At 44.2% G+C, this 27,279-nt stretch overlaps 1 protein-coding gene across 1 annotated transcript; it reads left to right on the top strand.

Annotated features, from left to right (window-relative positions):
• The first annotated feature begins 1,249 nt into the window (after window positions 1-1,249).
• msh2 (mutS homolog 2 (E. coli)) lies at window positions 1,250-20,677 on the top strand. The gene is made up of 16 exons (XM_014179358.2): window positions 1,250-1,513; window positions 2,569-2,714; window positions 2,799-3,077; window positions 10,106-10,252; window positions 10,466-10,615; window positions 11,758-11,891; window positions 15,355-15,554; window positions 15,704-15,813; window positions 15,878-16,001; window positions 16,092-16,242; window positions 16,318-16,415; window positions 16,526-16,771; window positions 18,532-18,736; window positions 19,050-19,297; window positions 19,394-19,557; window positions 20,320-20,677. Exons 1-16 carry the CDS (start codon window positions 1,306-1,308, stop codon window positions 20,494-20,496), a joined length of 2,787 nt encoding a protein of 928 aa, XP_014034833.1. The 5' UTR covers window positions 1,250-1,305; the 3' UTR covers window positions 20,497-20,677.
• Window positions 20,678-27,279: the final 6,602 nt, after the last annotated feature.

The raw sequence follows: 27,279 nt of genomic DNA, 5'->3' as shown, positions 1-27,279 counted from the left end.
CTGATCCAAACGCTCATTTGTGCCTGTCATCGTAGAATTCAATCAAATTTAACTTCAGGTTTCCAGGCTAACTCCAACCATAATCCAGGTGTGGGACCCTTTCTTTTATAACCAACAACACTTTTAGAATAGCTTATGATTTGTAAATACAAAACCGGACATGTAATCTTTTTTAGTATTTTACCCCTTTTTCTCCCCAATTTTGATCTTGTCCCATCACTGCAACTCCCCAACAGGATAGGGAGGCGAAGGTCGAGTCACGCTTCCCCCGAAATACATTCCGCCACATCGCCCTTTTTAACACCTGCCCGCCAGCCGCACCACTGTGTTGGAGGAAACACTGTTCAACTGACTACCTCGGTCAACCTTGGTCACCACAAGGAGTCGCTAGAGCGCGATGAGCCAAGTAAAGCTCCATGGCCAAATCCTCCCCAAACCCGGACGATGCTGGGCCAATTGTGCGCCGCCCTATGGGAATCGGCCGTGATCGAACCCGGGTCTGTAGTGATGCCTCTAGCACTGCAGTGCCTTAGACCACGATGCAGTGCCTTAAAGCGCTGCGCCACTCGGGAGGCCCACATTTAATCTTTTTAAGACACTTTGGCACTAAAGTTGCCAACTCGGGGGCCAGGGAAAATGGCGGAAGCGGATGTTTTGTTTGAATCAGATGGCATGTCGAGTGGAGATGAGAAGAATTGTATTACTGTGGCGAATGCAAAAGGAAATAAGAGAAGTAAAATGGTAGTGGAAACTAGTCGTTTTTGGTTGGAATAAGAGTTTTGAATCGATGATGATACCTGGGAGATCCGTTTGAAGTCTATATTAAAATTGTGGATGAGGTGGCGTCGATGAGAGTAAAGAGAAGTGGGTTTATTTTGTTTCAAGTTGTGAGATTGGAATTTGTTGTGTGTGGATCTTCGAAGCAGGGCGCCTATCAAGGGTGTTATCTCTGGTTAGATTCCAGGCTGTATCACAACCGGCCGTGATTGGGAGTCCCATAGAGCAGTGCACAATTGGCCCAGCGTCGTCCGGGTTAGGGTCATTGTAAATAAGAATTTGTTCTTAACTGACTTGCCTAGTTAAAGGTTAAATCATTTAAAAAATACAATTAACAGAATGTCGGCCAAAATATATTTTGAACCATCTTTTCACACTGCCTGGGCTTCCTCTCACCAACATATTTGGTACTGAGTTGAAACGCCAACCGGATGCTTTACATTTATACATCCGGTGAAATATCTGTCTCATAGTTCTGTGCCCTGACGTAACTTCCTGTTTCTCCAGTCCGTGGCGGGAGATTCCAGCATGGCGGTGCAACCGAAACAGAGCTTGTCCATGGACGCTGCTGCCGAACATGGCTTCCTTACCTACTACTTTTCCATGCCGGAGAAGCCAGACACCACCTTCAGGGTCTTCGACCGGGGTGACTACTACACGGTGCATGGGACCGACGCGCTGTTCGCCGCCAAGGAGGTTTTCAAGACCAACGGAGTCATCAAGACCCTGGGCTCAGGTAGCTACACTTATTTAGCTCACAAAGCTAGCCATCTGCATGGTTTTCTACTTTATATTAGCTAATCCTGATAGCTAGATGCTAAACTACTGCATTATTTGCGTGGCCTATGGTTAGCTTACTAGTTTAGACGCTAGCTAAATCCCAGTTTGAGAACATAAATCACGCCACTTTGATACTGTTACGACCGGAATAGTTTTTCGTAGTAGGTTATGAGAATTTACACAGCAGGGGCCTCGTTTATCAAAGTATTTGTCAAGGAACACGCCTGATGTAACTGTTGGGAAGCTTTAAAAAATATATATATATTGTTCATGTAACGTCTGACGTTATTGCCGCAGTAGTACGTTTCGGTGAAAATCACTCAATGTGCTTCAGCCCAACGTTTAAATAACTAAACCAAGATGGACCAGCGCATGTCGTTTCCAATGGGAACAAATGAGCCACGGGTGGGCGAACTAGCGCGATCCTGTTAGCGCGTAATATGATCATCTGCTTATTGTCGTTAGGGAACGCCTACTCTGTGAACTGCGAGTCTGCAGTAACTCAATTCGCCATTGCACTCCTAAACAACGCGTTGACATTTTTTTTTTGTTGCTAAGGGTGAAGTCTACAAACCTTAGTCCACTCTGTTCATAACAGATTGTAGTTTTGGGACCGGAACTGTATTGAGATCAAATGTTTAATCGTTGAGAGAGTTTGAAGAATGTCGGCCCAAAATATCTCGTTCCATCTTCTCCCACTGCCAGCCAGTGGGCTTCCTCTCACTACCATATTTGGTAGTGAGTGGAAACGCCAAGCAGATGCTTCACATTTATACATCCAGTGAAATATCTGTCTCATTATTCTATATGTGCTTTAGCTGTAATCCTGACTGTATTCTGGCTAGCTACACTATTTAACGACTTCCCTCCTTACTGTGGCAAGCAGGACATTGTTCCCCATCTAGCTAGCTGTCTAAAATAGTTAATGTTGAGTTTGTTTTGTGCTGCTGCTAACTTCATAGCAGTGCATGATCATTCATTTAATGACCCATATTTATTGTGTGTGCGTAGGTAGCCGCAAGCTGGAGAGTGTGGTTCTCAGCAAGACAAACTTTGAGGCTCTGGTCAGAGACCTGCTGCTGGTGAAACAATACAGAGTGGAAGTCTACAGGAACCAAAGCAAAACCAAGGATCACAGCTGGCAACTGGAGTACAAGGTACAAACACAGCCATAGACACAATCTGAAGATTACATTTCTAAGTGTTGTAATAGTCCTCTCTTTCACTACTTCTCTCTCCAGGCGTCTCCAGGGAATCTCAGCCAGTTTGAGGAGGTTCTATTTGGCGGGGCTGAGGGAAGAGGGGCTGGCTCAGCGGGGGTTGTGGCCGTACGGTTGGCTGTCGGGGGTGACGGACAGCGCGTGGTGGGCGTGGGCTATGTGGACGCGTCCCTAAGGACCATGGGAGTGTGTGAGTTCCTTGATGGAGAGACTTTCTGTAACCTGGAGGCTCTACTTGTGCAGCTGAGCCCTAAAGAATGTCTGCTACCACAGGGTGACAACACTGATAAAATACGACAGGTAGGTGTGCGTGTGTCTATGCAACAGAGAGAAAATGTATTTTGTGGGAGGTGAATGAAGTCTGAGAAAGGGAGTGACTGTGTGAGGTGAGGTGAGAAAGGGAGTGAGTGAGTGTGTGTGTGTATGTATGTCTGTGCGTGTGAGTCTATATACAGTACCAGTCAAAAGTTTGGACACACCTACTCATTCAAGGGTTTTTATTTTTACTATTTTCTACATTGTAGAATAATAGTGAAGACATAAACTATGAAATAACACACATGGACTCATGTAGTAACCAAAAAAGTGTTAAGCAAATCAATCTATTTTATATTTTAGTTATTTCAAAGTAGTCACCCTTTGCCTTGATGACAACTTTGCACACTCTTTGATGGGTGATTGTGTAGGCCAGGTTATCTGATGCAGCACTCCATCACTCTCCTTGGTCAAATAGCCCTTACACAGCCTGGAGGTGTGTTTTGGGTTATTGTCCTGTTGAAAAACAAATGATAGTCCCTCTAAGTGCAAACCAGATGGGATGGCATATTGCAGCAGAATGCTCTGGTAGCCATGCTGGTTAAGTGTGCCTTGAATTCTAAATAAATGACAGTGTCACAAGCAAAGCACCATCACACCACCTCCATGCTTCACGGTGGGAACCACACATGCGGAGATCATCCGTTAACCTACTTTGCGTCTCACAAAGACACAGAGATTGGAACCAAAATCTCAAATTTGGACTCATCAGACCAAAGGACAGATTTCCACCGGTCTAATGTCCATTGTTCGTGTTTCTTTGCCCTAGCAAGTCCTTCTTTTTATTGGTGTCCTTTAGTAGTGGTTTCTTTGCAACAATTTGCCCATGAAGGCCTGATTCACGCTGTCCCCTCTAAACAGTTGATCTTGTGATGTGTCTGTTACTTGAACTCTGTGAAGCATTTGTTTGCGCTGCAATCTGAGGTGAAGTTAACTCTAATGAACTTATCCTCTGCAGCAGAGGTAACATGAGAGCCAGTTTCATCATTGCGCTTGATGGTTTTTGCGACTGCACTTGAAGAAACTTTAAAAGTTCTTGAATTTTCCACATTGACTGACCTTCATGTCTTAAAGTAATGAATTGTTATTTCTCTTTGCTGTTTTGAGCTGTTCTTGCCATAATATGGACTTGGTATTTCACCAAATAGGGCTTAGGGACCTTGTCTCAACACAACTGAGACTCAAACGCATTAAGAAGGAAAGAAATCCCACAAATTAACTTTTAACAAGGCACACCTGTTAATTGAAATGCATTCCAGGTCACTACCACATGAAGCTGGTTGAGAGAATGCTAAGAGTGTCCATGCTGTCATCAAGGCACAGGGTGGGTACTTTGAAGAATTGTAACACTTTTTTTGGTTACTACATTATTTCACGTGTTATTTCATAGTTTTGATGTAATCACTATTTATTCTACAATGTGGAAAATAATATAAAGAAAGAAAAATCCTGGAATGAGTAGGTGTCCAAACTTGACTGGAACTGTATATACCGTGTGTGTGTGTGTGTGTGTGTCCGTCCTTCCTTCCTTCCTTTGGAAAGTATTGAGATGAAATTGACTTTTTCCACATTTTATGTTACAGCCTTCAAAAATGGATAACAAAAAAAAACTTAAATCTACACACACTACCCCATAATCAGAAAGCGAAAAGTTTATTTTACATTTTTGTGTACCTTATTTACATAAGTATTCAGACCTTTTGCTATTAGACTTGAAATTGAGCACAGGTGCATCCTGTTTCCATTGATCATCCCTGAGATGTTTCTACAACTTGATTGGAATCCACCTGTGGTAAATTCAATTGATTGGACATGATTTGGATAGGCACACCTGTTTATATAAGGTCCCACATTGCATGTCTTAGCAAAAACCAAGCTATAAGGTAAAAGGAATTGTCCGTGGAGCTCCGAGACAGGATTGTGTCGAGGCACAGATCTGGGGAAGGGTACCAAAACATTTCTGCAGCATTGAAGGTCCCCAAGAACACAGTGGCCTCATCATTCTTAAATGGAAGAAGTTTGGAACCACCAAGACTCATCGTAGAGCTGGCTGCCCGGCCAAACTGAGCAATCGGGGGAGAAGGGCCTTGGTCAGGGAGGTTACCAAGAACCCGATGGTCACTCTGACAGAGCTCCAGAGTTCCTCTGTGGAGATGGGAGAACCTTCCAGAAGGACATCTCTGCAGCACTCCACCAATCAGGCCTTTATGGTAGAGTGGCCAGATGGAAGACACTCCTCAGTAAAAGGCACATGACAGCCCGCTTGGAGTTTGCCAAAAGGCACCTAAAGGACTCTGACCATGAGAAACAAGATTCTCTGGTCTGATGAAACCAAGATTGAACTCTTTGGCCTGAATGCCATGTGTCACATCTGGAGGAAACCTGGCACAATCCCTACCGTGAAGCATGGTGGTGGCAGCATCATGCTGTGGGGATGTTTGTCAGCGGCAGGGACTGGAAGACTAGTAAGGATTGAGGCAAAGATGAACGGAGCAAAGTACAGAGATACTTAATGATAACATGTTCAGGACCTCAGACTGGGGCGGTTCACCTTCCAACAGGACAACGACCCGAAGCACACAGCCTAGACGACGCAGGAGTGGCTTTGGGACAAGTCTCTGAATGTCCTGAGTGGCCCAGCCAGAGCCCGGACTTGAACCCGATCGAACATCTCTGGAGAGACCTGAAAATAGCTGTGCTGCAACGCTCCCCATCCAACCTGACAGAGCTTGAGAAGATCTGCAGAGAAGAATGGGAGACTCCCCAAATACAGGTGTGCCATGCTTGTAGCGTCATACCCAAGAAGACTTGAGGCTGTAATCGCTGCCAAAGGTGCTTCAACAAAGTGCTGAGTGAAGGGTCTGAATACTTATGTAAACGTGATATTTCAGTTTATTTTTACTAAATTAGCAAATGTTTCTAAACCAGTTTTTGCTATGTCATTATGGGGAAAACGATTACAAATCAAGTGTTATTTGTCACATGCGCCGAATACAACAGGTGTACCTTACAGAGAAATGCTTAGTTACAAGCCCTTAACCAATTTTAAGAAAAATGTAATGAAAAATAGATGAGTAAAAAATGTACATTTTTAAATAATGTAAAATAAGTAGCGAGGCTATATACAGGGTTCCCGGTACAGATTGAATGTGCGGGGGCACAGGTTAGTCGAGGAATTGAGGTAAAATGTGCATGTAGGTAGAGTTAAAGTAACTGTGCAAAGATAATAAACAGAGTAGCAGCAGTGTAAAAGAGGGGGGGACAATGCAAATAGTCTGGGTAGCCATTGGATTAGCTGTTCAGGAGTCTTATGGCTTTGGGGTAGAAGCTGTTGAGATGCCTTTTGGACCTAGACTTGGTGCTCTGGTACCGCTTGCCATGCTGTAGCAGAGAGTAGTCTTTGACTAGGGTGGCAGGAGTCTTTGACAGTTTTTAGGGCCTTCCTCTGACTCCGCCTGGTATAGAGGTCCTGGATGGCAGGAAGCTTGGCCCCTGTGATGTAAGCACTACCCTCTGTAGTCCCTTGCGGTAGGAGGCAACCACTCAGGATAAAGATCTGGGGACCCATGCCAAATCTTTTCAGTCTCCTGAGGGGGCATAGGCTTTGTCGTGCCATCTTCATGACTGTCTTGGTGTGTTTGGACCATGATAGGTTGTTGATGTGGACACCAAGGAACTTGAAGCTCTCGACCTGCTCCACTACAGCCCTGTCTAGGAGAATGGGGGTGTGCTCGGTCCTCCTTTTCCTGTAGTCTACAATCATCTTCTTTGTCTTGATCACGTTGAGGGAGAGGTTATTGTCCTGACACCACACGGCCAGGTCTCTGACCTCCCTATAGGCTGCCTCATCTTTGTCGGTGATCAGGCCTACCACTGTTGTGTCGTCGGTTAACTTAATGATGGTGTTGGAGTTGTGCCTGGCCATACAGTCATGAGTGAACAAGGAGTACAGGAGGGGACTGAGCACGCACCCCTGAGGGGCCCCTGTGTTAAGGTTCAGTGTGGCGTATGTTGTTACCTACCCTTACCACCTGGGGGCAGCTCATCAGGAAGTCCAGGATCCAGTTGCAGAGGGAGGTGTTTAGTCCCAGGGTCCTTAGCTTAGTGATGCGTTTCAAGGGCACTATGGTGTTGAATGCTGAGCTGTAGTCAAAAGAATAGCATTCTCACATAGGTGTTCCTTTTGTCCAGGTGGGAAAGGGCAGTGTAGAGTGCAATAGAGACTGCATAATTTGTTGGAGCGGTATGCAAATTGGAGTGGGTCTAGGGTTTCTTGGTGTTGATGTGAGCCATGACCAGCTTTTCAAAGCACTTTATGGCTATAGACGTGAGTGCTATGGGTTGGTAGTCATTTAGGCAGGTTACCTTAATGTTCTTGGGCTCAGGGACTATGGTGGTCTGCTTGAAACATGTTGGTATTACAGACTGTCAGGGACAGGTTGAAAATGTCAGTGAACACACTTGCCAGTTAGTCAGCTCATGCTCGGAGTACACGTCCCGGTAATCCGTCTGGCCCTGCAGCATTGTGAGTGTTGACCTGTTTAAAGGTCTTACTCACATTGTCGTCTGGAACAGGGAGAGCTTTGTACGCGCCTCTGTGTGTGGAGTAAAGGTGGTCTAGAGTCCCCCCCCCCATCTGGTTGCACATTTAACATGCTGGTAGAAATGAGGGAAAACTGGTTTACGTATGCCTGCATTAAAGTCCCCGGACACTAGGAGTGCCGCCTCTGATGAGCATTTTCCTTTTTGCTTCTGGCCTTATACAGCTCGTTGAGTGAGGTCTTAGTGCCAGCATCGGTTTGTGGTGGTGAATAGACAGCTACGAAAAATATAGATAAACTCTCTTGGTTAATAGTGTGGTCTACAGCTTATCATGAGATACTCTACCTCAGGCGAGCATAACCTCGAGACTTCCTTAATATTAGATTTCGTGCACCAGTTGTTGTTTACAAATATTCACAGACCGCCACCCCTTGTTTTACCGGAGGCAGCTGTTCTATCTTGCCGATGCAGCGCTAACCCAGCCAGCTGTATGTTATCCATGTCGTCGTTCAGTCACGACTCAGTGAAACATAAGATATTACAGTTTTTAATGTCCCGTTGATGGGATATACGTGATCGTAGTTGGTTTATTTTGTTATCCAATGATTGTACGTTGGCTAATAGGACGGATGGTGAAGACAGATTACCCACTCGCCGTTGAGCCTTACAAGGCACCCCCGACCTATGTCTGATATCTCTTTCTGCGAATGACTGGGAGGAGGGCCTTTGTCTGAAGTTAATCCTTTGCCTCAGACTCTTAACCTCTTGGGGCTAGGTGGGACGCTAGCGTGCCACCCGTGGTGCACTCCATCAACAGCAGGTGCATTTCAAGAGCGGCAAATTTGAATCCAAATAAATGTCAAAATTCAAATTTTTCAAATATACAACTATTTTACACCATTTGAAAGATAAACATCTCCTTAATCTAACCACGTTTTACGATTTCAAAAAGGTTTTACGGCGAAAGCATAAATTTAGAGTATGTTAGGACAGTACATTTACAAGAGTTGTGTGTAATGTTTTGTCAAGTCAAAGACGGTCACCAAAACCATAAAACCAGCTAAAATGATGCACTAACCTTTTACAATCTCCATCAGATGACACTCCTAGGACATTATGTTAGACAATGCATGCATTTTTAGTTCTATCAAGTTCATATTTATATCCAAAAACAGCGTTTTACTATGGCATTGATGTTGAGGAAATCGTTTCCCTCCAATAACCGGCAGTCAAGTCAGCGTAACAAATTAAATAATTAAAATTAGAAAACATTGGTAAAATATTATATTGTCATTTAAAGAATTATAGATTTACATCTCTTGAACGCAATCAACTTGCCAGATTTAAAAATAACCTTACTGGGAAATCACACTTTGCAATAATCTGAGCACTGCGCCCAGAAAAATACGGCGTTGCGATACAGACTAGACGTCATGTTGGGGAGATCTAAAATCGAAAATACTATGTAAATAATCCATTACCTTTGATTCTCTTCATCAGATGTCACTTCCAGGTATCACAGGTCCATAACGAATGTAGTTTTGTTCAAAAAAGCTCATCATTTATGTCCAAAAATCTCCGTCTCGTTAGCACATGATGTAAGCCAGCCGGACTTCTCGTCATGAACGAGGGGAAAAAATATATTTCCGTTCGTTCAAACATGTCAAACGTTGTATAGCATAAATCATTAGGGCCTTTTTTAACCAGAACATGAATAATATTCAAGGTGGACGAATGCATACTCTTTTATAACGTATTGGAACGAGGGTACCCAACATGAACTAGCGTGCCAGGTGTCTAATGGGACATCAACGTTCCATGGCTCTTGTTCGGTCAGATCTCCCTCCAGAAGACTCAAAACACTTTGTAAAGGCTGGTGACATCTAGTGGAAGCAATAGGAAGTGCCAAAATATTCCTAAACCCCTGTGTTTTTCAATGGGATAGGTTTAAAGTCAATACAACACATCAGGTATCCACTTCCTGTCAGAAAATGTCTCAGGGTTTTGCCTGCCAAATGAGTTCTGTTATACTCAGACACCATTCAAACAGTTTTGGAAACTTTAGAGTGTTTTCTATCCATATATAATAAGTATATGCATATTCTAGTTACTGGGTAGGATTAGTAACCAGATTAAATCGGGTACATTTTTTTTATCCAGACGTGCAAATGCTGCCCCCTAGACCCAACAGGTTAAGGGAAAAAAAAGCATCCAGTACGAGGTGAATAATCGCTGGCCTGATATCTAGGAGCTCTTTTTGGTCATAAGAGACGGTGGCAGAAACATGATCTATTTTTTTTTTTTAAGTATAAATTACGCGCAAACACACGAGCACAATTGGCTAGGAGACCGTGAAACGACAGCCATCTCCTCTGGCGCCATTGTAGAGGAGATGGCTGTAACCTAACAAAATGTGGAAAAAGTCAAGGGGTCTGAATACTTTCTGATGGCACTGTATATAACGTGTGTAGGTGGTGCAGCGTGGCGGTGTGTTGCTGTCAGACAGAAAGAGAACAGAGTTCAGTAGTAAAGACATGACCCAGGACCTCAACCGACTGCTACGGACCAGGAAAGGGGAGGCCAACGCCTGCAACGTTCTGCCTGAACTAGACAAACAGGTAACACACACAAACCTACTCGTATTGGATGAGTCTTAATAAACAATTGTTGTTACCGCTGTGTGTCGGTCTGGGTTGCAGCAGCTTGTTGTGCCAGCGTCTATTGCCATTAGTAAAGCTCTTTATATAACAATGCCGCACATGGGATAATATGACTGTTTCCAAACACAACCCACTCCGTTAGTAGTAAAATGACATGTCTGTGTGTTCCAGGTAGCCATGTCATGCCTGGCAGCAGTGGTTCGTTACCTGGAGTTGCTGTCTGACCAATCAAACTTCAGCTCCTTCAGCTTGACGACCCTTGACCTGAGCCAGTACATGAGGCTGGACAACGCTGCTGTACAGGCCCTCAACCTCTTTCAGGTACATTTCAGGTAACATTTAGCTTAAGTTGATCAACTATGAAAAATGTACATTACAAGCGCGGGCCATATGGGTCAATGTTCCAAAATGCTATTACGGGAGAACACCGTTCTCAAACGCGCACCTGATGCGTACGTTTTTTAAAATAATGTGACAGAGATGGATATACAGCCTAATAGTAGAAACTTGGAGGGAATATCTGAAGATGCAACAATGGGATTGTGCCTTACTGCCTTTGGACAGTAGAAGAAGAAATGCTGGATTTCTGGATTTGACCTTTATTTAACTAGGCAAGTCAGTTACGAACACATTCTTATTTTACAATGACGACCTAGGAACAGTGGGTTAACTGCCTTGTTCAGAGGCAGAAAAACAGATTTTTACATTGTCTGCTCGGGGATTCGATCTTGCAACCTTTCGGTTGCTAGTCCAACGCTCTAACCACTAGGCTACCTGCCACGGTGGCTGGTCTACCAAAAGTACATTTTAATCCCTGGCCGTTAGCAAGCGGTGGTGCTCAAAAAGGGTCAAGGCGACCATTCTTCAGTGACTGAAAGAGGGTGAAGCAGAGAAATTGAAGGCTGGGGAACACACACACCTGTTCTTTATGGTATATTGTTATGTTTTAAAGGGGCAGCTGGTGGTGGAATGTAATGTCTCTAAATGAATTGCCTTCAGTAACCAGTTCACAATAACATTGTTCTCTCTTAGGTATGCATGTTCAATGAGTATCTTATAATTATTAATGTAATGTATGTTTTTGTTAAGATGCAAAAAGTTGTATTTTTCTTAACAAATTAAGTTTATGTAATAGACTGTCTGTATCTGTCTCAGAAATACACCAATTACTTTAAAAGCACAGCAAAGAACATAGACCCATGTTGGCATATCAATATATATATATATATATATATTAATTTTGGGATGTTTCAAGTTCAGTTTCGGACAGTTGAAATTGCGCTTTGGGACCGGGACGGTGAGGGAAAAAGTTAGTCTCGAGCCATGGTTACTACATACTATTTAATCGACTTAGTGAGTAAACGTTGCAGTTCAGTGTGTGGGTAACCCCAAACATTGTGCTCCTGGTATTTGTCTTTATTCCAAGCAGTCCGAGTCTGTCCTGATAGGCTCGTTCTCCCCAGGGTTCCCCCGATGACACCAGTGGAGCCCACTCATTGGCCGGGCTACTGAATAAGTGCCGCACCCCTCAGGGCCAGCGATTGGTCAACCAGTGGATCAAACAGCCACTCATGGACAAGAACAGGATTGAGGAGAGGTGAGGTCCAAACTCTCTTCAACCCTCTCTCTCTTTCGCTCATCTCAGTACTCTACCAAAGAGAATATCCATGAAAAACTCCAGAAACTGCTTCTACAATAGAAATCCCTGATCAGGTTTGTAGGTAGCGTCATGGCGACTTCAGCTCGCTAAGCTCATGCGCAGGAATGTGTCATCAGGTCTAACGGTTGTGTTGTGCAGGCCATCAAATAAAAGGCACTCCTTCGATATGAAGTTGTTTTTGACAAATGGAAGTGTCCATTTTGTCAATTTCACAAGGTTGTAGTAATGACTAATCACATGATAAAAAATGTGTCACACCAACTATTACTGCCTGCTTGAATGGTGAATATCTCTGATTCACATGAAATGACCCAGCCAATCAATAGAACACCTCTGAGATTCACATATGATATAACATTCAAAATGGGTTCATCTTTATTTTAAGGACCAATGCAGGGGTGGGGGCTATGTCAAATTATGTCAGTGACCTTCAGGTCGCAAAGTCGGAGCTCTAGAAAGATGCGTGAATTTCCGAGTTGGATGTCCGTTCCAAGTGATTTTTTTCAAAGTTAATTGTTTTGAGTTTCAAGTTGTCTTGAAAGCACCGAAGTCGGAGAGTTCCGAGTGCCCAGTTGTTTTGAAAGCAGCATAATTGATCTATTAACTAATGTCACCAGGCGGGTCAATACTCCATCTCACCTGAACAGGCTGACATTTCAGGCTCTCTCTTCAAACAGCTCTTACACTAAAAGGGCATTTTCACCATTTCACAGTGTTCTTCCAACCTCATAGTGTGGAATATATAAAACACAGGAAAATCAAGTTAACTGCAGGATTTGAATATGCTATCTTGGACCTCTTTTGCTAACATGGCCTTCAATATGACATCTTCAAAACAAGTCATGTCTCACTGCTGTGAGTGGACGTCATCAACATTAGTACATTGACACGTTTTATTCAAGAAAAGCAATGTCACAAAATATCATTGTCAATTGTAATGGTAGCCACAGATGTAGGTTACATTTTCTGAAGCTAGAATACATTTTTATCCGTTCGACCGGTGGATTCATCTACTGTCCAACTTTCTTTATTGTGACTAATGATGATTGACAAATCACGTGCCCTGCGTACCTTACAAATTGTTACCACGTACAGTTGAAGTCGGAAGTTTACACACACAGGTTGGAGTCATTAAAACTCATTTTTCAACCACTCCACACATTTCTTGTTAAGAAACTATAGTTTTGGCAAGTTGGTTAGGACACCTACTGTGTGCATGACACAAGTCATTTTTCCAACAATTGTTTACAGACAGATTATTTCACTTACCATTCATTGTATCACAATTCCAGTGAGTCAGAAGTTTACATACACTAAGTTGACTGTGCCTTCAAACAGCTTGGAAAATTCCAGAAAATTATATTATGGCTTTAGAAGCTTCTGATAGGCTAATTGACATAATTTGAGTCAATTGGAGGTGTACCTGTGAATGTATTTCAAGGCCTACCTTCAAACTCAGTGCCTCTTTGCTTGACATCATGGAAAAATCTAAAGAAATCAGCCAAGACCTCAGAAAAAAAATTGGAGACGTCCACAAGTCTTGTTCATCCTTGGGAGCAATTTCCTCACACCTGGAGGTACCATGTTCATCTGTACAAACAATAGTACGCAAATATAAACACCATGGGACCACGCAGCCATCATACCGCTCAGCAAGGAGACGCGTTCTGTCTCCTAGAGATGAACGTACTTTGGTGCGAAAAGTGCAAATCAATCCCAGAACAACGGCAAAGGACCTTGTGAAGATGCTGGAGGAAACAGGTACAAAAGTACCTATATCCACAGTAAAATGAGTCCTATATCGACATAACCTGGAAGGCCGCTCAGCACGGAAGAAGCCACTGCTCCAAAACCGCCATAAAAAAGCCAGACTACCATTTGCAACTGCACATGGGGACAAAGTTCGTACTTTTTGGAGAAATGTCCTCTGGTCTGATGAAACAGAAATAAAACTGTTTTTGAACATAATGACCATCGTTATGTTTGGAGGAAAAAAGGGGAGGCTTGCAAGCCGAAGAACACCATCCCAACCGTGAAGCACGGGGGTGGCAGCATCATGTTGTGGGGGTGCTTTGCTGCAGGAGGGACAGGTGCACTTCACAAAATAGATGGCATCATGAGCAAGGAAAATTATGTGGCTATATTGGAGCAACATCTCAAGACATCAGTCAGGAAGTTAAAGCTTGGTCGCAAATGGGTCTTCCAAATGGACAAAACCCCAAGCAGACTTCCAAAGTTGTGGCAAAATGGCTTAAGGACAACAAAGTCATGGTATTGGAGTGGCCATCAAAGCCCTGACCTCAATCCTATTGAATATTTTGTGGGCAGAACTGAAAAAGCGTGTGCGAGCAAGTAGGCCTACAAACCTGACTCCGTTACACCAGCTCTGTCAGGAGGAATGGGCCAAAATTCACCCAACTTATTGTGGAAGGCTACCCAAAATGTTTGACCCAAGCTTAACAATTTAAAGGCAATGCTACCAAATGAGTGTATGTGAACTTCTGACCCACTGGGAATGTGATGAAAGAAAAGCTGAAATAAATCACTCTACTATTATTCTGACATTTCACATTCTTAAAGTGTTGATCCTAACTGACCTAAGACAGGGAATTTTTATTAGGATTAAATGTCAGGAATTGTGAAACTGAGGTTAAATGTATTTGGCTAAGGTGTATGTAAACTTCCGACTTCAACTGTAACTATAAAGCTCCACATTTAATTCCAAATGCCTACTGCTTGCAAAATCCAGTCATTCAACTATAAAAAATATATCTTTGCAAGACAAGGATGGTCTTGACTTTGAAGAATGCTTGAATTGCTTTATATTGCAATTCAAAGTTTCACCGTCAAATTGTTCGATTTTTTTTTATTTATTTTTTATTTATTTTTTCCTCTTGGCCTTCATGAGTGCAAGGTATGCCATAATTATTAGAATATTAGGCTGTTCTTGCATTGTATCCATGCTGGCTTTTGCGATGGGTGGGCAGGGCATACAGCGTCTCACTACTTTATTAATGCTCAATTTGCCGAAATGGAAACACTTTAACCACTTGAATTTTATTCAACATTCTAGATTTTTAACCTTTTTTTTTACACAACAGTTCAGTAGAAACGCACCATGGCAGACAATTGTCGTATCTACTTTCTAAATGCCAACAAAAAAATCACTGGACAAGTTAATGGAAACCTAGCTATTGGCTCGACTGTGGGTTGTGCCTTTTTTAGATTATAGAGAAAAAAAATGTCACTTCTCCCATTGACTTCTGACTTCTGCTCCAAGGCGCTCCCAGAAGTATTAGCAGTGTTTCCTGTAGCCCTCTGTTCTGCTGCCACCTTCTGGTCTTTCCTAGTAATGCAGACACTACCTGTGAATTCTCACTGTCTTTGTGTGTGTGTGTAGACTGGACCTGGTAGAGTGTCTCGTGAATGACGGTGAGGCCAGACAGACTCTTCAGGACGATCTGTTGCGGCGGTTCCCAGATCTCCACCGCTTGTCCAAAAAGTTTCACCGGCTCTCGGCAACACTGCAGGACTGTTACCGCGGTTACCAGGCCGTGGGCCAGATCCCTGCACTTCTGTTGGCTCTGGAGAAACACCAAGGTACGCACGCGTACACATGCGCACGCGTACACACATATACTAAGATGCGCACGCGTACACACATATACTAAGATGCGCACGCGTACACACACACACATACTAAGATGCGCGTGCGCACACTAACTCCCTAGCACCATCCTGTGTTGTAGGAAGTCACCAGATGCTGTTGGAGGCAGTGTTCATCTCTCCTCTCAGAGACCTGCAGGCTGACTTCATCAAGTACCAGGAGATGATAGAAACTACACTGGATATGAACCAGGTAGGGTGGGTGTGTGTGCTCCGTGGTAGAATACACTAGATGTGAACCGTGTGTGTTTTTGTAGGTGGAGCACCATGAGTTCCTGGTGAAGGCGTCGTTTGACCCGGTGCTCTCTGAGCTGAGGGAGAAGATGGACACACTGGAGAACAGCATGCAGAGTGTACTGAACAGCGCAGCACGGGAACTGGGTACACCACACAGACAGACAGAACACACACACACACACAGAATAGAACACACCAGTGTATTTAATTGTGTGTGTGTGTGTGTGTGTTTAGGTCTGGATGCTGGTAAGACAGTGAAGTTGGAGTGTAACAGTGTGTTGGGGTATTACCTGAGGGTGACCTGTAAAGAGGAGAAGAGTCTGAGGAACAACAAAACGTTCACAACGCTGGACGTCCAGAAGAATGGAGTCCGGTTCACCAACAGGTCTGGCGCGCTCACACACGCACACAAACAATTTGCCCTGCGGTGAGCTAACTTTCTCTGTGTGTGTGTGTGTAGTAAGCTGAGTTCTTTGAATGAAGACTACACCAGGAACAGAGAGGAGTATGAGGAGGCTCAGAACGCCATCGTTAAGGAGATCATCAGCATCGCCGCGGGTGAGAGCACACACACTTCCTTCCTATCAACTTCCTATCAGGTTTGATGTAGAAATACATGTTGGAACGGAGTCTGCTTTGTTCTGAAATAAACCCTTGGACGTCCCCAGGCTACGTGGACCCCCTGCAGTCGTTGAGTGACGTCCTCGCCCAGCTGGATGCGGTGGTCAGCTTCTCTGTGGCGTCAGTCTCCGCCCCCGTTCCCTACGTCAGGCCACGCCTCCTGGCTGCGGACGGCAGGCGCCTGGAGCTCCAACAGGCCAGACACCCCTGTCTGGAGTCGGACGCAGACACAGCCTTCATACCTAATGATATATCCTTCATACAGGGAGAGCAGAGCTTCTATATCATCACAGGTACACGCACGTGCACAGTTCTTTTATTTGATGCATTTCAGAGGAGGCTGCAGCCGCTCATTCACCCGTTTTAGGGATTTGACCGAACACCAAGTCGGAGGATATTGGAAACGAGGGCTAAGTTCCATTCATCAATCTCCGGTTCGGTACTATAATTTTCGTTCCGTTGAGAGGATCAAGTCTATCAGCGCAGCCCCTTTTTTATAGCGTGAAGAGGAAAGATCGCGCTACACTTATTAATTGCTAGAGCTGTCTGGGCTGCATTGTTGGCTCCCAAGTCCTGCAGCACAGAAGTTGGTACACTTGAATAATGCAACACGGCATGTAGAAATGTTGAAACTGTTTTGCGAACAGTAATTAAATGTCCACACAAGCTGAAACACTTTCACAACGCAAGAAGATACTGGTGCCTTCCAGCTTTAATTGTAGGTTAACTTTCTTTGCTAGTTTACAGCTGAATTCACTACCCTAGTACTTTTTGTGAAACCATAATGCAAAATATGCTGATTTCAAAGCTGATTGCCACCAAAAATGTTATTAATTCACTTAGTCTCCCATGTCAACAATAACACATTTTGCTTAATCTTCCTCTCCTTCTGGTTCCCACAAAGTCGGATTCCACTGCCTCTCCTCACGTCTCATTACTTTCTTAGAGACGCCACACACTTTTATAAGGGTGCTTCTATGCTAATGTTGTTGGTCAGGACAACGAAATAAGTTCTCCTGGCAGTTGCCAATTAAATACATCTTAAATGGAAGAGACTATTTGTCGTCTGAAGCCCCATGAAATGAGCTAAAACCAACTCAATAATATGCCTTCGCCTGTATTGGGAATAGACCTAGGCTACATCTTGATTTATCCAGTTCATCAAGAGATGTACCATTCAAATAATTGATTACCGTTATGTTTTGGAGTTCGATTGGTTATTAAGTCAATCGACTGGATAATTGATGAATTAACCCTTGGCCTACAATCGGAAATCAAATTAACATTAAAAAATCCCTGTCAGTTTAAGATGATCTGTTTTTTTTTTTTTGCATGGCTGCGTCTCAGTCCATCGATATTGCCCTTCCGCATCTGTGTTGAAAGGTGGCAGAGCTAGAGAGAGCAGTGTTTGTCAGACCGTGAGACATAACGAAAACATCTGTGGCGTCTGAACGGTTTGGCCTACAAACTATTATGACCACTCTATTGAAAGATGACTCTGGCGAACACGATGGTGTTCTCCGTTTTGCTCTAGGATGCCAACAAGACTCGTCTTAAGATTCCCGGTAACAGATTTAAAAAAAAAATGAAGGTTTAGTGCCTAAAATAAGTACAAGTAAATGAAAAGATCAGGAAACCATTTGTTTATTTATCTAAGATATAGGACAGATATTTCAGAACAAACTTTTTCTTGGACTGACCTCTGTTCCATGGAGTGAATCTGTTATTCATTGTGTTTGTATTGGCTAATGGCAGTAATGCCAAAATCAATGTTTCATCCAATCATTTTTTTAAATACATTTTTTTATCTTAAGGGGTCTTTAAAATCCAATAGTTAACCTGGTATCGAAGTCAAACTTATGGTATCACGACAACACTAGTGTCCATACCATAGACTGTATAAGGGTCCATACCCATAAAAAACGGAGCACACCATGGAAACGTGTACATTTTTCTTGATACATTTAGCCCGAGAAATGCACAATGCTCTTCTGTACTGTGTGTGCTACGTTCTGACGTACAGATTTACATACATTAACCCTCACCTCCACAGGTCCTAATATGGGCGGGAAGTCTACCTTCATCAGGCAGGTGGGCGTGATCTCTCTGATGGCTCAGATTGGCTGCTTTGTCCCCTGTGAGAAGGCGGAGCTAAGCATGATTGACAGCTGTCTGTGCCGTGTGGGGGCGGGGGATAGCCAGCTCAAGGGCGTGTCTACATTTATGTCCGAGATGCTGGAGACTGCAGCTATTCTCCGGTGAGAACAACCACACGCCACCATCTCTGCAGCTCTTTTAGTCAAATCCTTTGCTCTCCCTGATTACACTATCAAAGTGCTTTGTGTGCATCATTGATAATGAATGTGTATTAATAGGGCTTTGGGGCACCACGAGCTAGAACAGCTTCACTGTACCTTGGTGTAGATTCTACAAGTGTTTGAAACTCTATTGGAGGAACACTAAGCATGATGGGATGTTAATTGCTTAACTCAGCAACCACCTGTTTTCGTATATTATTTTTGGCAGTTGCCTGTTAATTGACTCAACTGTTACACAATTTTCTCTCCCTAGCTCTGCCACGAAGAACTCTCTAATAATAATCGATGAGTTGGGTCGAGGAACATCTACATTCGATGGCTTTGGTCTGGCCTGGGCCATCAGTGAACACATCGCCTCTAAGATTGGCTGCTTCTGTCTGTTTGCCACTCACTTCCACGAGCTTACGGCGTTGGCCACACACCACCCCACCGTCCGCAACCTGCACGTCACCGCTCTGACCACTCAACACACACTCACCATGCTCTACAGGGTCAAACCAGGTACACACACACACACTACACTGTAGTATCCAGTATATACACACAAACGTCACAACAAATTCAGAGCAGCGGTTGACAAAGTATGTGTGTGTTTAGGTGTGTGTGACCAGAGTTTTGGGATCCATGTGGCGGAGTTGGCCTGTTTCCCGCCGGCGGTGGTTGCCATGGCAAAGCAGAAGGCTGCAGAGTTGGAGGAGTTTCAGGAGGAGCCTAGTGAGGAGGGGGGGCCAGAGGCCAAGAAACGACGCAGCGATAAACGGGTAAACTACTGCAATGCTAAGACGAGTGTTTTGGCTGTGTTGTCTTTTTGACATGTAGAACTATACTGAGCAAAAATATAAATGCAACAATTTCAGAGTTTACTGAGTTACAGTTCATATAAGGAAATCAGTCAATTCATTTATTTCAATTAGGTCCTAATCTATGGATTTCACATGACTGGGCAGGCGTGTAGCTTTGGAGGGCATACGCCCAGCCAATCCATAGTCGTTTTTCCCCACAAAAGGGCTTTATTTCAGATAGAAATACTCCTCAGCACAACCCCCCCAACCCCCCTCAGACGATCCCACAGGTGAAGGAGCCGGATGTAGAGGTCCTGGGCTGGCGTGGTTAGTGGTTGAGGCCAAATTCTCTTAAATTAAATTGCAGGTAGCTTATGGTAGAGAAATTAACATTCAATTCTCTGGCAAAAGCTCAGCATGCCAATTGCACGCTCCATCAAAACTTGAGACATTTGTGGCCTTTTGTCCCCAGCACAAAATCATGCTGTTTAATCAGCTTCTTGATATGCCACACCTGTCAGGTGGATGGATTATCTTGGCAAAGGAGAAATGCTCACTAACAGGGATGTAAACACATTTGTGCACAAAATGAGAGAAATAAGCTTATGGAAAACTTCAGGAATCTTTTATTTCAGCTCATTAAACATGGGACCAACACTACATGTTGCTTTTATATATTTGTTCGGTGTAGAATGACTTGGCTTATAATTACTCCAACCTTCTAATACTGTCTCTTTCCAGGAGGGAGAGGTATTGATCCAGTCGTTTCTGGAGAAGGCGAAAGCTCTGCCGGCAGTCACCATGACTGACCAGGAGGTGAAGGCGGAGCTTAAAGCCATGAAGCAGGAGCTTGTTGCCCATAACAACGCTTACATCACTGAGCTCCTGGCACGCTCCGCCCCTATCCACTCAAACTGAGACCGGTCGTACGTTACACACAAACGCAACCAGAGATCGGTTCTGTATACACTCTCGCACCCTAGTGAGATGTCATCTCCAGTAGTTTACAGCACTTGGTCAGTTTTATGTTTTTCCTTACCATCTTTCTTTATGTTACCAGGTTACCAATAAAATAAACCTCTTCAAAAAAGTTCATTGTGTTTTCTTGAAAGTAATGGTTGCATGAATAAACGCCATCCCTCCAAGCAGAGATGCCGGGGTGTAATCATTAGTCCAAACACTTTGTTTTGCAACATTCGTTTCTATTGGACTAATTCGGGTAGGTCCCTCCAGTTTTATAGGCATACTACATTTCAGTTAAAATTTGAAGAAACTATTTATTGAATGTCTACGCATAAATAAGTTGGGTAAATCATACAGGCAAGTCATTTACACATCACTAACAGAATAAATCTAACATTTTTCAGATCAAGTTCAAGCTATAAATGTTGGTGTGGGTTGTGAGACTTTTTTTGAGAGAGATTTAGCCTGGCTGATGTGACTCACGTGGTACACAGGGTCATGGCTAGAAGGGATCCAGCTTTTGTCAAATTAACGGCAAAAGTTGAATTTTAACGTTAATTTGACAACCTGGGCCCTTCTAGCCATGACCAGCAAGAGAGCGCTGTGACACACTAGTCTTGGACAGGAGTTTGTTGGTTCGAGCTTTTTTTCCTTTCTGGGTGCGGGGTTGAGACCGATCGTGCTTTGGATTAGAAAATTCAAGTTGTATAGGGCAGCACTCGAGGGAGTGGGGGGCAAAACAATTAATGAAGGGACCTGAGCTTTCTTACTAGACACTTCATACCTACATCAAGGAGCCTTTCCAGACTGAAGTCAGAAATACTGAATTTGGCTTCAACCAGATTAGCCCAGGATGCCTGACAGAAAAAAAGACGGCCTGAAACTTTGGCAACTAAGGTTTTTTTTGTTTCCCCCACTCTTTGTACTGGATAGTAAGAATAACGCCGACAGATGGTCGCTTCGAGTTCTTAGGAAACTATGCACTGTTTCTTACATTGTTACCCTGGGAAAAACTATAGGATATAGGAGCACCGCTAACTTTCCCGAAGCGGATCCTCTGTTCGGGCCACCACCCAGGACAATGGATCTAATACTACCAGGAGCCGACCCAAAACAACGGAGCCACAGAAGGGGCAGACAGAGCGGCCTCCTGGTCAGGCTCCATAGACGTGCCCACCGCTCCCGAGTATACTACTCGCCAATGTCCAGTCTCTTGACAAGGTAGATGAAATTCGAGCCAGAGTTGTCTTCAAAAGTAACATTCGCTGTTTCACGGAATCTGGGCTCTCGGGATATGTTGTTGGAATCGGTTCAGCCACCGGGCTTCTCCATGCATCTCTCCAACAGAGAAACACCTCTCTGGGAAGAGGAAGGGTGGGGTGTATGCTTGATGACTCATGGTGTAATCATAACAACATACAGGAATTCAAGTCCATCTGCTCACCCGACCTAGAATTCCTTACAATCAAATGCTGTCCGTTGTACCTACCAAGAGAGTTATTGTCAGTTGTGTACATTCCCCCTCAAGGAACACCAAACTGCCCTCCATGTAAACTGGAAACTATACAGTCGTGGCCAAAAGTTTGAGAATGACACATTAATATTCAAAGTCTGCTGCCTCAGTGTCTTTAGATATTTTTGTCAGATGTTACTATGGAATACTGAAGTATAATTACATGCATTTCATAAGTGTCAAAGGCTTTTATTGACAATTACATTAAGTTAATGCAGAGTCAATATTTGCAGTGTTGACCCTTTTTCAAGACCTCTGCAATCCGCCCTGGCATGCTGTCAATTAACTTCTGGGCCACATCCTGAGTGATGGCAGCCCATTCTTGCATAATCAATGCTTGGAGTTTGTCAGAATTTGTGGGTTTTTGTTTGTCCACCTGCCTCTTGAGGATTGACCACAAGTTCTCAATGGGATTAAGGTCTGGGGAGTTTCCTGGCTATGGACCCAAAATATCAATGTTTTGTTCCCCGAGCCACTTAGTTATCACTTTTGCCTTAGGGCAAGGTGCTCCATCATGCTGGAAGAGGCATTGTTCGTCAAACTGTACCTGGATGGTTGGGACAAGTTGCTCCCATTCTTTATTCATGGCTGTATTCTTAGGCAAAATTGTGAGTGAGCCCACTCCCTTGGCTGAGAAGCAACCCCACACATGAATGGTCTCAGGATGCTTTACTGATGCTAGCGCTCACCTTGTCTTCTCCGGACAAGCTTTTTTCCGGATGCCCCAAAAAATCGGAAAGAGGATTGATCAGAGAAAATGACTTTACCCCAGTCCTCAGCAGTCCAATCCCTGTACCTTTTGCAGAATATCAGTCTGTCCCTGATGTTTTTCCTGGAGAGAAGTGGCTTCTTTTCTGCCCTTGACACCAGGCCATCCTCAACGTCTTTGCCTCACTGTGCATGCAGATGTACTCACACCTGCCTGCTGCCATTCCTGAGCAAGCTCTGTACTGGTGGTGCCCCGATCCCACAGCTGAATCAACTTTAGGCGACAGTCCTGGCGCTTGCTGAACTTTCTTGGGCGCCCTGAAGCCGCCTTCACAACAATTGAACTGCTCTCCTTGAAGTTCTTGATGATCCGATAAATGGTTGATTTAGGTGCAATCTTACTGGCAGCAATATCCTTGCCTGTGAAGCCCTTTTTGTGCAAAGCAATGATGACGGCACGTGTTTCCTTGCAGGTAAGCATGTTTGACAGAGGAAGAACAATGATTCCAAGCACCACCCTCCTTTTGAAGCTTCCAGTCTGTTATTCGAATTAATCAGCATGACAGATTCTCCAGCCTTGTCCTCGTCAAAACTCAGGCCTGTGTTAACGAGAGAATCACTGACATGTCAGCTGGTCCTTTTGTGGCAGGGCTGAAATGCAGTGGAAATGTTTTTTGGGGGGATTCAGTTCATTTGCATGGCAAAAAGGGACTTTGCAATTCATCTGATCACTCTTCATAACATTCTGGAGTATATGCAAATTGCCATCTTACTGAGGCAGCAGACTTCGAAAATTAATGTGTCATTCTCAACTTTTGGCCATGACTATATATCCGGAGGCTGCATTTATTGTAGCTGGGGATTTTAAGAAAGCAAATGAGAGGCTATCTAAATTCTATTAGCATATTGATTGCACAACATGCAGGGCTAATAGTTGACCACTGCTACTCTAACTTCCGCGATGCATACAAAACCCTCCCCTCGGCAAATCCGACCACGACACCATCTTATAGGCAGAAACTCCAACAGGATGTACCAGTGATGAGAACCATTCAACACTGAATCTGGCCAATCGGAAGCCACGCTTCAAGATTGTTTTATGTATGTTCCGGTCAGCCTCAGAACAAAATTAACCTAAAACGACTGACTCCGTGAGTGTGTTTATAAAGAAGTGCATTGGAGATGTTGTACCCACTGTGACTATTAAAACCTACCCTAACCAGAAACTGAGCATGGATGTCGGCATTCGCGCAAAACTGAAAGTGCGATCCACCACATTTAACCAAGGAAAGAGGTCTGGCTGAATAGAAAGTGCCTTGCGGAGGGAATAACTACAATCAAACAAGCGAAATGCCGGTATAGGGACAAGGTGGAGTCGTAATTCAACAGCTCAGACACGAGATGTATACGGCAGGGTCTACAGGAAATCACGGACTACAAAAAGAAAACCACCGACGTCACCCTTCCAGACAAACTGAAACGCCTTCTTTCCCCGCTTTGATGATAATACATTGCCACTGTCGCGGCTCACTAACTAAGACTGCGCCCTCCCCGCCCCAAAAATGACGCAGTCGCCATCACACCCACTGCCCTATCCCATCTGGACCAAAAAAATACCTATGTAAGAATGCTGTTTATTGATTACAGCTCAGCATTCAACACCATAGTACCCTCCCAAGCTCATCAAGCTGGAGGCCCTGGGTCTCAACCCCGCCCTGTGCCACTGGGCCATGGACTTTGACGGGCCGTCCCCAGGTGGTGAAGGTAGGAAACATCTTTGCTGACCTTCAACACTGGGACCCCACAAGGGTGTGTGCTCAGCCCTCTCCTGTACTCCCTGTTCACCCACGACTGCGTGGCCGTGCACGCCTCCAACTAAATTAGTTTGCAGACGACAACAGTAGTGGGCTTGATCACCAACGACGAGACAGCCTACAGGGAGGAGGTGGTGAGGGCACGCAGAGTGTGGTGTCAGGAAAACAACCTCACTCAACGTCAACAAAACAAAGGAGTTGATCGTTGACTTCAGGAAACACCAGAGGGAGCACCCCCCTATCCACATCGAAGGGACAGCAGTGGAGAAGGTGCAAAGTTCCTGGGCGTACCCAGACGGGCTGAAATGTTCCACCCACACAGTGTGGTGAAGAAGTCGCAACAGTGCCTCTTCAACCTTTAGGAGGCTGAAGAAATTTGGCTTGTCATCTAAAACCTTGACAAACTTTTACATATGCACAATCGAGAGCATCCTGTCGGGCTGTATCACAGCCTGGTACGGCAACTGCACCACCCTCAACCGCAAGGCTCTCCAGAGGGTGGTGCGGTCTGCAGAACGCATCACCGGGGGTAAAAGACCTGCCCTCCATGACACCTACAGCACCCGATGTCACAGGAAGGCCAAAAAGATAATCAAGGACAACAACCACCCAAGGCGAGGTCAGTACAGGTGCATCAAAGCTAGGATCGAGAAGCTGTACTACAGTCGCTATCTCAAGGCCATCAGACTGCTTAACGGCAATCACTAACTCGGAGAGGCTGCTGCCTACATTAAGACCCGATCACTGGACACTTGGCTAGTGATCCATTAACTTAAAACAATGCCACCATATCTTACATTACTCATCACATGTATATACTATTTTATACCATCTATTGCACCTTATGCTGCTCGGCCGTATTCTCATTCACCCCTTTAGATGTGGAATTGTTATTATTGCACTGTAGGAACTAGAAGCGCAAGGATTTCACTAACCAAGTGTATGTGACCAATAACATTTGATTTTGATGTGTAGTTTATACATGTAATCTATGAGCAGAATTAGTTATACCTCAGTTGCTTTCAAACTAGGAATTGTTTTTCTGGAAGCTGTGGTGTGCCATTTTCCACTGCACAGCTATTTTCATGTCGCTCCAGAGATGTACGATCGGGTTCAAATCCGGGCTCTGGCTGGGTCACTCGTCCTGAAGCCACTCCTGCGTTTTTTTGGGCTGTGTGCTTAGGGTCGTTGTCCTGTTGGAAGGTGAACCTTCGTCTGAGGTTCTGGAGCAGGCTTCTATCAAGGATTACTCCGTTCATTTTTCCCTCGATCCTGACTAGTCTCCCAGTCCCTGCCGCTGAAAAACATCCCCACCGCATGATCCTGCCACCACAATGCTTTACTGTAGGGATGGTGCCAGGTTAACTCCAGACTGTGATGCTTGGCATTCAGGCCAAAGAGTTCAATCTTGGTTTTGTCAGACAAGACTCCAAGCGGGCTGTCATGTGGCTTTTACTGAGGAGTGGCATGTCTGGCCACTCTACCAAAGGCCTGATTGGTGAAGTGCTGCATAGGAGTACCATCCAGAGGAACTCTGGAGCTCTGTCAGAGTGACCGAGTTCTTGTTCGCCCAAGGCCCTTCTCCCCTGGTTGCTCAGTTTGGCTGGGCGGCCAGCTCTAGGAAGTCTTGGTGGTTCCAAACGTCTTCCGTTTAAGAATGAGGCCACTGTTCTTGGGGACCTTCAATGCTGCAGAAATGTTTTGGTACCCTTCTCCAGATCTGTGCCTCAACACAATCCTGTCTCGGAGCTCTACGGACAACTCCTTTGACCTTACGGCTTGGTTTTTGCTCTGAGATGCACTGTCAACTGTGGGCCATTATAGACGTTGCCTTTCCCCATGTCCAATGAAGTTGTAGAAACAAAGGAAACAAGATTCACCGGAGCTCAATTTCAAGTCTCGTCGATTCTGAATACTTATGTAAATAAGGTGTTTATTTTTTTATTAAATTTGCAATTAAGGCTGTAACATCACAAAATGTGGAAAAAGTTTAGGGGTCTGAATATTTTATGAATGCACCTGTCAGAACACAATTTCCAAGTACGGTTGTCTTAAGCGCAACTTTCAGAACTGGCTAAAAATGAAGCCGAATCCTTTTACAATTTCTGCCTAAAATGACTTTTGGGTATAACTGCATGAAGCAAGGATATGCATCTTCTTGATACCATTTGAAAGGAAACGAAATTAGTACAGATCTGGTAAAAGATCACAAATCAACAAACATCAATTTTCTTTCTTGTTCCTTCTTTGAAATGCAAGAGATAGGTGTAATTTAGATTTTTGCCAGCAGTGTGTGTATGCAAAGTCTGATCCAGTGAAGCATTAAACTATTTTGTATCAAGTCCCCCAGGAGTTTGCCCAAATCTGCATGGTAATAACTAAGTTTACACTCGTACAAGATGGATAATCAGCTTCCCCAAAGAAAAAAGCCCATTAACCTTCACACACCTAGATGGCCGGGCGGGGGAGACAGCTGGGATTCAAACTGTAGAACCCAGTTCCTACATTTCATCTCTGGGACCATCAGATGACAAATCAGAGCGAGGTGTATGTATCAAACAATAGCATGGTCTTTTTTTTTTTCACTGTAAATTGGACAGTGCAGTTAATCTAACAAGAAACGTTCTGCCCATATAATATGTTGGCTGTTAAGTCATTCCAGTCACATTAGCAACAACCGTAGATGTTAATCAGACACACAAC

This window comes from Salmo salar, chromosome ssa28 (assembly GCF_905237065.1).
Source record: "Salmo salar chromosome ssa28, Ssal_v3.1, whole genome shotgun sequence".
NCBI classification, from domain to species: domain Eukaryota; kingdom Metazoa; phylum Chordata; class Actinopteri; order Salmoniformes; family Salmonidae; genus Salmo; species Salmo salar.
Note: the sequence above shows the minus strand (reverse complement) of the source record. Positions and strands in the feature narration are given on the sequence as shown.